We start from the raw sequence: 14,931 nt of genomic DNA on the forward strand, positions 1-14,931 counted from the left end.
TCTAGAGGAATCCTTCCTAAAAACCCAGAATCCTAAACCCCTCAACTGGTTCTGATTCATTCATGACATCTTTGCTATCTGGATTGAAGGTGAGGACACCTTATTCTCATTCCTCCAGAACCTCAACAACTTCTCCTCCATTTGTTTCACCTGGTCCTACTCAACCCAACAAGCCACCTTCCTAGATATTGACCTTCACCTCAGAGATGGCTACATCAGTACCTCCATCCATATCAAACCTACCAACCACCAGCAATACCTCCACTTCGACAGCTGCCACCCATTCCATACCAAGAAGTCCCTTCCATACAGCCTAGCCGTCCATGGTTGGCGCATCTGCAGTGACGGGCAGTCCCTCTCAAAAAATACCGAGGGTCTCACTGAAGCCTTCACTGACCGTAATTATCCTCCCATCCTTGTACAAAAACAAATCTCCCATGCCTTATCTTTCCAGTCTCCCACCACCTCCCAAAGTCTGGCCACACAGAGGAGCATTCCCCTCATAACCCAGTACCATCCGGGACTGGAGCAACTGAATTACATTCTCCACCACGGTTTCGATTACCTTTCGTCATGCCCTGAAATGAGAAATGTCCTCCCCCGAATCCTTCCCATCCCCACAGTGGTTTTCCACTGTCCACTGAAACTACACAATGTATTCGTCCATCCTTTACATAACCCCTGCTCCCAATCCCTTACCTCATGGCTCATACCCCTGTAATAGACCTAGATGTAAGACCTGTCCCATACATCCTCCTATCACCACCTACTCCAGTCTGGTCACTAACAAAGGCAGGGCTACCTGTGAAACCAGTCATGTGATTTACAAGCTAAGCTGCAACCACCATGGTGCATTCTATGTAGGCATGACAACCAACAAGCTGTCTGTCCGCATGAACGGCCACCGACAAACTGTGGCCAAAAAACAAGTGGACCATCCTGTTCCTGAACACACTGCCGAGGATGATATCCCTCATCTCAATGACTGCTTCACAGCCTGTGCCATATGGATCCTGTCCACCAACACCAGATTATCTGAATTGCGCAGGTGGGAACTTTCCCTGCAATACGTCCTACGTTCCCATAACCACCCTGACCTCAATCTTCGTTAGTCACTGTCCTCACCCATCCAGCCCCATCCCTGTTTCCATTCTAGCACTACACAGATATGTGTGTATGTGTGAGTGTATACCTGTCCTTTTTTCCCCCTAAGGTAAGTCTTTCCACTCCCGGGATTGGAATGACTCCTTACCCTCTCCCTTAAAGCCCACATCCTTTCGTCTTTCCCTCTTTTCTGATGAAGCAATCTTGGGTTGCAAAAGCTTGAAATTTGTGTTTGTGTGTTTTTTAATCAATTTCATTCACCTACTAATATATTACAGGGTCCAAGAGGTGACATTGGTATACCGGGATTGGCTGGTTTGCCTGGAGAACCATCTTTCAGTGGTTTACAAGGAGACCAAGGAGAACCAGGTAAAAAAATATTGCATTGCAGCTTCTGTGCAGAGCTGATGAGTTGACTTGTAAATGACATAACGAAATCATTGAAATAATTGGTTTTCACTGTGACGGTTGAGCCTACAGGTGGATGTACATAAAATTAAACAATTAATTTTGAATTCATACAAAGTGATTGCCATTCGGCTCAAAAATATTCATATTATCATCAAAAGGTATAATAAATGATTTAAGAGTAAAGAAGACCGCACACTGAATAGCAGAAGTGTTCAGTCATCAACGGGCACACAAAAAAGGAGGAAAACTTCCTAGCTTTTGGACATGTCCTTTAATTAGCTTGAGATCTCTCTCTCTCTCTCTCTCTCTCTCTCTCTCTCTATCTGGATTAACACACAGGACCACAATTGAAGTTCTGTCGTTGGACTGGGGTGAGGTGTTGAGTTGGTTTAAAACAAAACAAAGGGACGAAGAGGTGGGAAGCAGGAGGAGAGGTTGGGGAGGGGTAGCTGATGGCTTGGAGGGAGGCAGCCAGTGTGTGGGATAGGAATGTGAGAGATGGAGGCAACAGATGTATGGGATAGGAATGTGATATTCTGGCACTAGAGCCAGTGAGTTCGTGCAGCACAGTTCTACCTGAAGGACTCACATTCTGCCACACACTCAAGTTCAGTGAAGCAGGACTTGTCAAGGACCTACTCTCCTCCTGGTCTCTACAATGGAAACACTTCTTTGGATCATTCCCTTCAACAAAAGCTACCCTAATCCCAAAAATTAAACCTGCCTCTCGCAATTCACACCTCCACCCAAGTGTGACCTCACCTACCACACGCAAGTCACCTTTGAGGAATTATTTCTTACCTCTAACCTAGCATGACCATCCTTCCCCAGGTCCCTTGCCAAGAATTCAAACGTCTCAACAGAAGAAAGAACGACAATTCACAACTTCAAGACAGACACTCATTTAATCCTCCTCTGCTGCAATTTCAGCACAGCATTTTTGTCAGTGTGACCACCAACCAACTGTCCACCAGAATGGGTGATCACCACCAAAATGTAGCCAAGAACAGAATTGACCACCCAGTGCTGAAGCATGCTGCTGAACAAACATGCTTGAGTTCAATGGCTGTTACAAAACCTGTGCTATTGAATCCTTCCCCTCAGCACCAGCTTTTCTGAACCTTGCAGATGGGCATTATATTTGGAACACATCATTCACTCCCGTAATCCTCCTGCCTACAATCTCCCACTGCACCCAACCCTCTCTCCCATAGTCTCCCCTTCCTCTGACCTGTCACCCCCTTACAAACCACACCTTCACATCATCATCATTGTGTGGCACATGAACCCACTGGCTCTGGTGCTCATGTATCGCATTTCTATCCCATACATGTGCTGACTCCTTCACTTGCATTCCTATCCTGCACACTGGCTGTCTTCCTCCAAGCTGCCAGCTACTGCTCCCTTACCCCTCCTCCCATTTCTCATCTTTTCTCCTTTTACCAACCTGACTCAACACAACCACTCAGCCCAGTCCACGTGCAAAACTTCAGTCCCAGTATAGTATGTTCAGTTAGCACAATGTGTGTGTGTGTGTGTGTGTGTGTGTGTGTGTGCGTGTGTGTTTGTGTGTGTGTGTGTGTGAGAGAGAGAGAGAGAGAGAGAGAGAGAGAGAGAGATAGATAGAGAGAGAGAGAGAGAGAGAGAGAGAGATAGAGATCTATCTCATTGAAGGATACATCCAACATCCAAAAGCTAGCAAGTTTTAATACATTATTGTGTGTCTGTCAGTGACTCAATGCGTGCTTCTACTGTTTGGTTAGTGGTCTCATTTACTCCTAAAGTATTTATATTCTGCTAGAACTTTCACTATAAATAGGCATTCCTGTCATGTATTTGTATTCCTATCATGTATTTGGCACAGATTGATCAAGGCTTTGAAAGTTTGGAATAGTTAGCTATAGAGCTCATTTTCTCAAATCAGAGTGATTTATTTATTGTAAGTCAAACACAATAAGGACAAAGAAAAATGTATAACAATGATAAGTGGTGTGAAAAGAAAGTAAAGTCAGTCAAACATAGTATTAAGATAGGTGTTAGATATATATGGCATCAAAGTAGATTCAAACTGTGATTCTAACTCCTACATGCTCTATATATAAGTTTTAGTTTTAAAATGCTGGAAGCATTATTATTACTATGCGGAAAGTAAAAATATTTATTTACTATATGCAACATAGACTGATTGAGTGTTGTGTTTTGCTAAAAATAGGAAATGTGTTTGTAGCAAGCAAGTCTCTTTGAGTAATCAGGTAGTAAAAACTCCTTGTGATATTAATAACAAAGAAATAGCTAAAGTGGTAAAAAAGACAATATTTGTGTTTGAAACTTGTCATTTTGGGTTTTCTGTTGTCACATACCTTCTGCTTCACCATGTTCTCTGTTCTTATTTTAAGATAAAATATTATATAATTTTTTGAAACAAATTCACAATTTTGTTGGCATACTGATTGTTTCTTTTCTATATAAGTAAGTTTAAGTTTTTTTAATGTCACTTTTCTTAACAAAATTTGAAACCAGCTGAAGGAAGAGCAATGAAAAATTGTCTTTCTCATGCTTGAAAATGTTATTCATGTGCTCCTATCTTATGAGGTTATTTCATTTGATAAGTGTTAATGATAATAAATGCTGTGCGATGTATTCTAGAAATTATTCAGCTTAATGACGGTGTCTGATGTGTTAGATAAAAAGAACAAGTATAATAACAGTTTCAATATCCAGTGACTCATATAATGAATTAACTTTTTTGAAAAAGATATTGCAAGATCCGCTTCAGTTGCGCAAATTTTCTGGTCTTTACCCAGGTTTTGGCTAGAATAATCTAGCCTTCTTTAGAAGCATAAAATTACTATAACATGCCAGAGTAAATCACAGTCAACATTAAAAATTAAAACCTATAGTACCATGGTACCATGCCGAATTAAAACTACTTAACTGAAGTCCAGCCCCGGCATCAGTTCGCCATGTGGTCGGTTGGCAGAGCCAAATAGGTTGGCACTGACCATTGCACGCAGAATTGCACTGAGCACATAGCAACTCATGCACGTGTGCATACAGAGAGTCAAGGCTGTATATCATTGGCTGTCTGTTTATCATGTATTGGGAGCTGATAACTGTAATTTTAAGCAAACTAAGCATTATGTAGATGCAGTCCCTACGTGTATCAACTATATGCAAATTGTATTAAACTGTAGGAAATTTACTTGTTGGGTATATAAAGTTTAAGGATTACCTTTACGACTTTATGCACATATGGTCATCGTGTAAAGTATCTCCACCGAATAAGACTAGTAGTGAGCACTTTACTTGTCTCACTTATTTAAAACCTTACTCATTATCTATAATGTAATTAGGGTGTGACTGGGCATACAATGCCCCTGTCATCACACTATTACTATTGACCAATATAGGTCAAGCATATTAATTAAAGTGTGGTGGAGGGTACAATGTCTCTGTCATCATGCTTAAGTGCTATTGACTGACATAGGTCAAGTATACTAAAATATAGTCTACAATGTCTGTTAGATGGGAAATATGTTCTATAGGTAACATTGTAAATAACGCTATATGCATGTAATTTTATTGTTATCATTAAAAGGGGAAATATTTAGAGCAGCTAAGTTCTACTTTACTTTGCTGCATAATTGTTAAATTCATCTATGCTATTGACCGACATAGGTTACGTATATTAATTAAAGTGTGGTGGCGGTTACAACACGCTTATGTGCTATTGACCGACACAGGTCAAGTGTACTAACATATAATCTACAATGTTAAGTTCATCTATGCTATTGACCAACATAGGTCATGCAAATTAATTTAAGTGTGGCGGAGGGTACAACATCTCCGTCATCATGCTTATGTGCTATTGACCGACATAGGTCAAGTGTACTAACATGTTGTTGTTGTTGTGGTCTTCAGTCCTGAGACTGGTTTGATGCAGCTCTCCATGCTACTCTATCCTGTGCAAGCTTCTTCATCTCCCAGTACCTACTGCAACCTAAATCCTTCTGAATCTGCTTAGTGTATTCATCTCTTGGTCTCCCCCTACGATTTTTACCCTCCACGCTGCCCTCCAATACTAAATTGGTGATCCCTTGATGCCTCAGAACATGTCCTACCAACCGATCCCTTCTTCTGGTCAAGTTGTGCCACAAACTTCTCCTCTCCCCAATCCTATTCAATACCTCCTCATTAGTTACGTGATCTACCCATCTAATCTTGAGCATTCTTCTGTAGCACCACATTTCGAAAGCTTCTATTCTCTTCTTGTCCAAACTATTTACTGTCCATGTTTCACTTCCATACATGGCTACACTCCATACAAAGACTTTCAGAAATGACTTCCTGACACTTAAATCTATACTCGATGTCAACAAATTTCTCTTCTTCAGAAACGCTTTCCTTGCCATTGCCAGTCTACATTTTATATCCTCTCTACTTCGACCATCATCAGTTATTTTGCTCCCCAAATAGCAAAACTCCTTTACTACTTTAAGTGTCTCATTTCCTAATCTGATACCCTCAACATCACCCGACTTAATTCGGCTACATTCCATTATCCTCGTTTTGCTTTTGTTGATGTTCATCTTATATCCTCCCTTCAAGACACTATCCATTCCGTTCAACTGCTCTTCCAAGACCTTTGCTGTCTCTGACAGAATTACAATGTCATCGGCGAACCTCAAAGTTTTTATTTCTTCTCCATGGATTTTAATACCTACTCTGAATTTTTCTTTTGTTTCCTTTACTGCTTGCTCAATATACAGATTGAATAACATCGGGGAGAGGCTACAACCCTGTCTTACTCCCTTCCCAACCGCTGCTTCCCTTTCATGTCCCTCGACTCTTATAACTGCCATCTGGTTTCTGTACAAATTGTAAATAGCCTTTCGCTCCTTGTATTTTACCCCTGCCACCTTTAGAATTTGAAAGAGAGTATTCCAGTCAACATTGTCAAAAGCTTTCTCTAAGTCTACAAATGCTAGAAACGTAGGTTTGCCTTTCCTTAATCTTTCTTCTAAGATAAGTCATAAGGTCAGTATTGCCTCACGTGTTCCAGTATTTCTACGGAATCCAAACTGATCTTCCCCGAGGCTGGCTTCTACTAGTTTTTCCATTCGTCTGTAAAGAATTCGTGTTAGTATTTTGCAGCTGTGGCTTATTAAACTGATTGTCCGGTAATTTTCACATCTGTCAACACCTGCTTTCTTTGGGATTGGAATTATTATATTCTTCTTGAAGTCTGAGGGTATTTCACCTGTTTCATACATCTTGCTCACCAGATGGTAGAGTTTTGTCAGGACTGGCTCTCCCAAGGCCGTCAGTAGTTCCAATGGAATGTTGTCTACTCCGGGGGCCTTGTTTCGACACAGGTCTTTCAGTGCTCTGTCAAACTCTTCACGCAGTATCGTATCTCCCATTTCATCTTCATCTACATCCTCTTCCATTTCCATAATATTGTCTTCAAGTACATCGCCCTTGTATAGACCCTCTATATACTCCTTCCACCTTTCTGCTTTCCCTTCTTTGCTTAGAACTGGGTTTCCATCTGAGCTTTTGATGTTCATACAAGTGGTTCTCTTACCTCCAAAGGTCTCTTTAATTTTCCTGTAGGCAGTATCTATCTTACCCCTAGTGAGAAAAGCCTCTACATTCTTACATTTGTCCTCTAGCCATCCCTGCTTAGCCATTTTGCACTTCCTGTCGATCTCATTTTTGAGACGTTTGTATTCCTTTTTGCCTGCTTCATTTACTGCATTTTTATATTTTCTCCTTTCATCAATTAAATTCAATATTTCTTCTGTTACCCAAGGATTTCTACTAGCCCTCGTCTTTTTACCTATTTGATCCTCTGCTGCTTTCACTACTTCATCCCTCAAAGCTACCCATTCCTCTTCTACTGTATTTCTTTCCCCCATTCCTGTCAATTGTTCCCTTATGCTCTCCCTGAAACTCTCTACAACCTCTGGTTCTTTCAGTTTATCCAGGTCCCATCTCCTTAAATTCCCACTTTTTTGCAGTTTCTTCAGTTTTAATCTACAGGTCATAACCAATAGATTGTGGTCAGAGTCCACATATGCCCCTGGAAATGTCTTACAATTTAAAACTTGGTTCCTAAATCTCTGTCTTACCATTATATAATCTATCTGATACCTTTTATTATCTCCAGGGTTCTTCCATGTATACAACCTTCTATCATGATTCTTAAACCAAGTGTTAGCTATGATTAAGTTATGCTCTGTGCAAAATTCTACCAGGCGGCTTCCTCTTTCATTTCTTAGCCCCAATCCATATTCACCTACTACGTTTCCTTCTCTCCCTTTTCCTACACTCGAATTCCAGTCACCCATGACTATTAAATTTTCGTCTCCCTTCACTATCTGAATAATTTCTTTTATTTCATCGTACATTTCTTCAATTTCTTCGTCATCTGCAGAGCTAGTTGGCATATAAACTTGTACTACTGTAGTAGGTGTGGGCTTCGTATCTATCTTGGCCACAATAATGCGTTCACTATGCTGTTTGTAGTAGCTTACCCGCATTCCTATTTTCCTATTCATTATTAAACCTACTCCTGCATTACCCCTATTTGACTTTGTGTTGATAACCCTGTAGTCACCTGACCAGAAGTCTTGTTCCTCCTGCCACCGAACTTCACTAATTCCCACTATATCTAACTTTAACCTATCCATTTCCCTTTTTAAATTTTCTAACCTACCTGCCCGATTAAGGGATCTGACATTCCACGCTCCGATCCGTAGAACGCCAGTTTTCTTTCTCCTGATAACGACATCCTCTTGGGTTGTCCCCGCCCGGAGATCCGAATGGGGGACTATTTTACCTCCGGAATATTTTACCCAAGATGACGCCATCATCATTTAATCATACAGTAAAGCTGCATGCCCTCGGGAAAAATTACGGCCGTAGTTTCCCCTTGCTTTCAGCCGTTCGCAGTACCAGCACAGCAAGGCCGTTTTGGTTATTGTTACAAGGCCAGATGAGTCAATCATCCAGACTGTTGCCCTTGCAACTACTGAAAAGGCTGCTGCCCCTCTTCAGGAACCACACGTTTGTCTGGCCTCTCAACAGATACCCCTCCATTGTGGTTGTACCTACGGTACGGCTATCTGTATCGCTGAGGCACGCAAGCCTCCCCACCAACGGCAAGGTCCATGGTTCACGGGGGGTGTACTAACATCCTTTCAATGATAACGATAACGTTACACATATATTGCATTACTTACAATGTTACGGGAATAATCTTCCACATGTAACATTGTAAGTAATGCAATATATGTGTAACGTTATCGTTATCATTGAAAGGGGAAGCATTTAAAGCAACTAAGTTTTACTTTATTGTGCTACATAATTGTTAAATTCAACTATAAAGGTGTCCAACTCTCATGAAAGAGTAGTGGGCCAAACTTAAATTTAAAGGGAAGTGCGATGCTTGATGTCTGAAAATGGTATGCGGCGACCAAGAGAGAAATATGGTGGTCGATATACACTCCTGGAAATGGAAAAAAGAACACATTGACACCGGCGTGTCAGACCCACCATACTTGCTCCGGACACTGCGAGAGGGCTGTACAAGCAATGATCACACGCACGGCACAGCGGACACACCAGGAACCGCGGTGTTGGCCGTCGAATGGCGCTAGCTGCGCAGCATTTGTGCACCGCCGCCGTCAGTGTCAGCCAGTTTGCCGTGGCATACGGATCTCCATCGCAGTCTTTAACACTGGTAGCATGCCGCGACAGCGTGGACGTGAACCGTATGTGCAGTTGACGGACTTTGAGCGAGGGCGTATAGTGGGCATGCGGGAGGCCGGTTGGACGTACCGCCGAATTGCTCAAGACGTGGGGCGTGAGGTCTCCACAGTACATCGATGTTGTCGCCAGTGGTCGGCGGAAGGTGCACGTGCCCGTCGACCTGGGACCGGACCGCAGCGACGCACGGATGCACGCCAAGACCGTAGGATCCTACGCAGTGCCGTAGGGGACCGCACCGCCACTTCCCAGCAAATTAGGGACACTGTTGCTCCTGGGGTATCGGCGAGGACCCTTCGCAACCGTCTCCATGAAGCTGGGCTACGGTCCCGCACACCGTTAGGCCGTCTTCCGCTCACGCCCCAACATCGTGCAGCCCGCCTCCAGTGGTGTCGCGACAGGCATGAATGGAGGGATGAATGGAGATGTGTCGTCTTCAGCGATGAGAGTCGCTTCTGCCTTGGTGCCAATGATGGTCGTATGCGTGTTTGGCGCCGTGCAGGTGAGCGCCACAATCAGGACTGCATACGACCGAGGCACACAGGGCCAACACCCGGCATCATGGTGTGGGGAGCGATCTCCTACACTGGCCGTACACCACTGGTGATCGTCGAGGGGACACTGAATAGTGCACGGTACATCCAAACCGTCATCGAACCCATCGTTCTACCATTCCTAGACCGGCAAGGGAACTTGCTGTTCCAACAGGACAATGCACGTCCGCATGTATCCCGTGCCACCCAACGTGCTCTAGAAGGTGTAAGTCAACTACCCTGGCTAGCAAGATCTCCGGATCTGTCCCCCATTGAGCATGTTTGGGACTGGATGAAGCGTCGTCTCACGCGGTCTGCACGTCCAGCACGAACGCTGGTCCAACTGAGGCGCCAGGTGGAAATGGCATGGCAAGCCGTTCCACAGGACTACATCCAGCATCTCTACGATCGTCTCCATGGGAGAATAGCAGCCTGCATTGCTGCGAAAGGTGGATATACACTGTACTAGTGCCGACATTGTGCATGCTCTGTTGCCTGTGTCTATGTGCCTGTGGTTCTGTCAGTGTGATCATGTGATGTATCTGACCCCAGGAATGTGTCAATAAAGTTTCCCCTTCCTGGGACAATGAATTCACGGTGTTCTTATTTCAATTTCCAGGAGTGTATATAGGTTTTAATTTTTAATGTTGATTGTGCCTTATTCTGGCATGTTATAGTAATTTTATGCTTCTCAAAAACACTAGATCATTCTAGCTGAAATCTGGGTAAAGACCAGAAAATTTGCACAACTGAGGCAGATCTTGCAATATCTTAGTCTATCACAGTTACTGACGGAGCTGCGATATGCTAAAAATTCTTAACTGTTTTTGCTTGTCCTTTAGGTTTCAAAGGAGCTGAGGGAATTCAAGGATTACCAGGACTGAATGGTCTGAAAGGGCAGCCAGGAGACAATGGAATATCTACTGCTGGCCCACAGGGTTTCAAAGGCTTCAGGGGAGACCGTGGATTTGGAGGCCTGCCGGGAATAAGAGGCAGGAATGTAAGTACCATAAACAGAGTTCCCTTGATTTAAAAGCTCCGTGTTGAGAGATGAATACCATTTAATGTTGTTTTGTGCCATCTTACATTGAAATAAACATTTTGGAATTTGTTGTCACATATTATTTTCTGTGACTGCTGACCTTACTGAATGGGAAGTAATGAAGCAAAACAAATATTAGTTTGCCACACAGTGAATTGTGGAAGGTATTTGTTACAAATTCTTTTGAATAATTATCATCAGATGTAGCTGTGGTAAGAACAAAATTGTACAATCTAAAACATGTTTCAGGAAAAATATATGGGACAGTGGACAACAGTTCCAATCATTACTTACAATGAAGTACAAAAAAGAAACACACCAAAGTGACAACATAAGGTACTGAAAATACAACTCTCATATACATGGAGCCATACATCTTGACATGTAGTCAATTTGGCACCTGGCTCCATCTATAAGGGAGATATGTTTTCGGTATCTTATGTGCCCACTTTACTTCATTGTAAATATTGCTGGAAATTGTTGTCCACTGTTGCATGTATCTGACTTGAGGCATCTTTTGTATTGTATGTCTTTGTTCTTACCACAGCTAAGTCTGATGATGTATTGAAAGGCATCAACAAATTAATTTGTGGCTGGGGCATTCCACAATTCATTGTGTACCAATTCTGAATGGTAGCCTGCCTCATAGACGGAAACATTTCTGTATCACGTGAAGAAATTATTAGGTCGCTTTGCATTACTTTTTTTTTTTTTTCAAAACTGACATTCCTTATATTGTCTCTTTCTTTCTGTCAGGTTCAAAAGGAACTGGCTAACTTCATGATTTATTAAAAATCTAACCTGGACTATAAATCAAACACAGATCCTTGTCTTTCACTGGCAATGCTTATACTGAGTAAGCTACCTCATTGCATCAGTTATACTGACAGAATTGAAGTTATGGGGGCCTAGTGTTAAATTTGCCTGGATAGCTGGTTGGTACAGGCATTGCCCATGACAGGCAAGATTCCAGATTAGAGTCAGCCTGTCAGGCATTTTCACAACAGCATAAACTCCTCTACAGAGTGAAAGACTCACTGTGGAGGAACTAGTTTATCTGGAAGCTAAGCAGTATTTAATATGTTTTGTTCACTATTGAGGACTCCTCCATAAACTAACTACATTCTTCCCAAAATAATGTCTGCAGCTCGTGGTCTTGCAGTAGCATTCTCGCTTCCTGCGCATGGGGTCCCAGGTTCGATTCCCGGTGGGGTCGGGATTTTTCTCTGCCTCGTGATGGCTGGGTGTTGTGTGTCTTTTGTCATCATTTCATCAACTAAAGAGAACTTGCAATGCAGCGGCCAAACTTTCCCGCATGGGGCCTCCTGGCCAACGATGCCATATGATCATTTCATTTTTTTCCCCCAAAATAATGTTAAACACCTTCATAGGGTTCTATTTTTTGCATTATATAGAAGTTTGTGGAGAGCTCTAGAGTTTGTCTTGGCAGAAATAACACTTTTCCTTAGATAAAAGTCCTCTAAATATAATTTTTTGTGCTTTTTTAGACTGTATCTGTGAGAACATTTTTATGAACATTGTTTGCTTTGCATTTTATGAATACTCTTGTGAAAAATGCAGTCCAAATACAAGAAAATTTGTGTGAATAAGGTAAGTTCAAGCCCATAAAATAAATTCTACACTTTAATGGAGAATAGGCAGTTGTAAACTGTTTAGTGAACACATCTTATGCAGAATGAAATGAAAGCTATTCAAATGTGTACCCTTGCTATGTACTGAGAGAAGTGAGATACTATGCAATTTAAACCTGTTCAGTAACTATAAATTATTGAAACTACACCAATTTTTGATTTTCTCTCGTTTTGATTATTTTCAGGGCTTGCCTGGGGACCCTGGACCCGATGGTCCTAAGGGCCTACAAGGAGAACAGGGCCCCAAAGGTTACCCTGGTTTGAAGGGGAGAGATGGTATACCTGGTTTGAAGGGACAGAGGGGTGATGATGGTTACCCAGGCCTCCAAGGGCCAAAAGGCATGAGAGGAGGAGATGGAGATCCAGGATTAATGGGAAGACCAGGTACAGACAGTTCTCTCTCTCTCTCTCTTCTCTTTTTCTTTCCTTGATGTGGGTTGGAATTGTCACTGCTGTCTGTATCTTAAAAAGTAGATTTAGTGTTTCTCACTTGTACCACACTATCAAAACTTCTTTCAATTCCCCGAAGATCCATTGTGAAGATAAGAAAAGACCCTGTCATGAGTTGGTGACTCAAGTTTTTTTAATGCACATATCACCACACAATGTGATAATGCCATGAAGTCATTTACTTAGGGAGAAAAGAGGCTTTTTAGTGACACATGGTCCAGATTGTTCAACTGTTAGCAAAATACTTTAGTGGTGAATTCTAATGTACTTCACTCAGGTTGTTTTTGTCTGAATGAAGAGGAAATGAATGCTACTGGATATTGCTGAACATGCTGTAGTACTAAATAATTTGTGAGATAGTTTTATGACTAAATCTTCTTGAATATTGTGTTCCCTATACTAAAGAAAAATCACATTATGATAGATTCTGTACATTTCATAAAAATAGAGAAATGCCTACCGTACAATGTCCCTAAAATTCTCTTAGAATGCCCTAAGCACAGGAAGGAACTAACATTTGGTTATTTGCCAAAATTGTTGAAACAATTCAAACCAAAGCAAACGTTTCACCATACAGGTGGAAACTGAAATTTCATTGTGGACCTAGGCAGAATCTCTGTGGTCAAAGGGATATGATTATGCTATAGAACTGTGATTTTAACATCCTGGTGTGTACTGTACTGTATGTTTGGAAACTAATTTGCAAGCAGTATTATGAAAGAAGTGGTAGCATACATATTTAGCAAGACCTTTTTACCATTTTGAAGAATAGTGCTTGTAATTGTTTGAAATAAGATGTTGCTAATTTGTTCACATGGTGTGGTGTTGTGTAGTATTTTATTACCTGCCTTTTTAACAAGTTATAGCCCCCATGACATATTATTTCACTCTTAAAACAGGGAAATGCCTAAAGAAATTTAGTGAGGTGTCATACTCTTTCTTTAGATAATAATGAACAATCCACATACACTTTTGCAGGCAGATATTCTACTGTTTCATCATAGATAGAAATGACACAGTCATGTCACTGGTAACTTCTTTGAAGGATAGTAACCTATTGAATCCAAAAACTGACACACAAACTGTAAAACTCTACCTGGATCAGAATAAAAAATCATTGATATCTGAGAATGGAAGAGGGTGGGGGTGTTGCCAGTTTGCTGTTGCATGTAAGTGCAATATGGCTCCAGTAGCAGCAGTTGTGCAGTTCTCTATTGACTACATTCATATGTTAGCTGTTAATGTGCAATTTTCATTTCTTTTTGCAGGATCACAATAATCTTGTCATTTTCCTATGCAGTTTCACAGTTAGGTTCACACATTCCATGCAAGAAACATACCACACTGAATAACAAAGCATGTAAGACCAAATTGTTTCACAGATCTCAGATTTTGCTCACAGCCGATTTATAGCTAGCAACAGAGGTAACAGCAATATGACGACTCTGCAGAGGATGTAAGATGTGACCAAACTTGTGCTCTGATTGGTTGTTGCTATGGTAGTTGTCTTGTAGGCAGCTAGCTTTCAGTCACTTTGTTATTCTGATCTAGGTCTAGACAACAATAAATTTATGTAAACTAGTTATTGTTGTGAATTGCAGATGGAAACATTAACTCAATGAGACAGTGAATAATGGCTTAATGTTTGAATTAAAAGACAAGACTGAAAAATTACGAGTTCTGTAAATCTGGAATAGAATCAGCAACAGGCTCACTGAAAGTTAATGATAGCAGATAATGCAAAACATTGTGTTAGTGATCTAAGTCCAAGAACTGTTGTTAGCATTAGCACTGGTGGCAAGTGTAGTGCTGCAGACTTAATGTTGCTGCTAGTAATGATGCGACTGGACTGCTGCTTGGAGTGAACTGGTTTAAGCATGTGATCACAGGCTTATATTAGTACTAAGCAGGAATAACTGCTGGAAACAGTAACACACAGCATGGTTGACCTCCTTAGCCAGTGATA

General features: G+C 41.6%; 1 protein-coding gene across 1 annotated transcript in view; it reads left to right on the plus strand.

Moving 5' to 3' along the window:
• Nucleotides 1–14,931, plus strand: part of LOC126263018 (collagen alpha-5(IV) chain-like) — a 609,289-nt gene that overhangs the window by 501,055 nt on the left and 93,303 nt on the right. The window contains exons 21-23 of the mRNA XM_049959984.1: nt 1,383–1,473; nt 10,664–10,821; nt 12,701–12,899. Coding sequence (XP_049815941.1) covers nt 1,383–1,473; nt 10,664–10,821; nt 12,701–12,899 — 448 coding nt within the window. The remainder of the gene's footprint in view (nt 1–1,382; nt 1,474–10,663; nt 10,822–12,700; nt 12,900–14,931) is intronic.

Source organism: Schistocerca nitens, chromosome 6 (assembly GCF_023898315.1).
Source record: "Schistocerca nitens isolate TAMUIC-IGC-003100 chromosome 6, iqSchNite1.1, whole genome shotgun sequence".
Lineage (NCBI taxonomy): Eukaryota > Metazoa > Arthropoda > Insecta > Orthoptera > Acrididae > Schistocerca > Schistocerca nitens.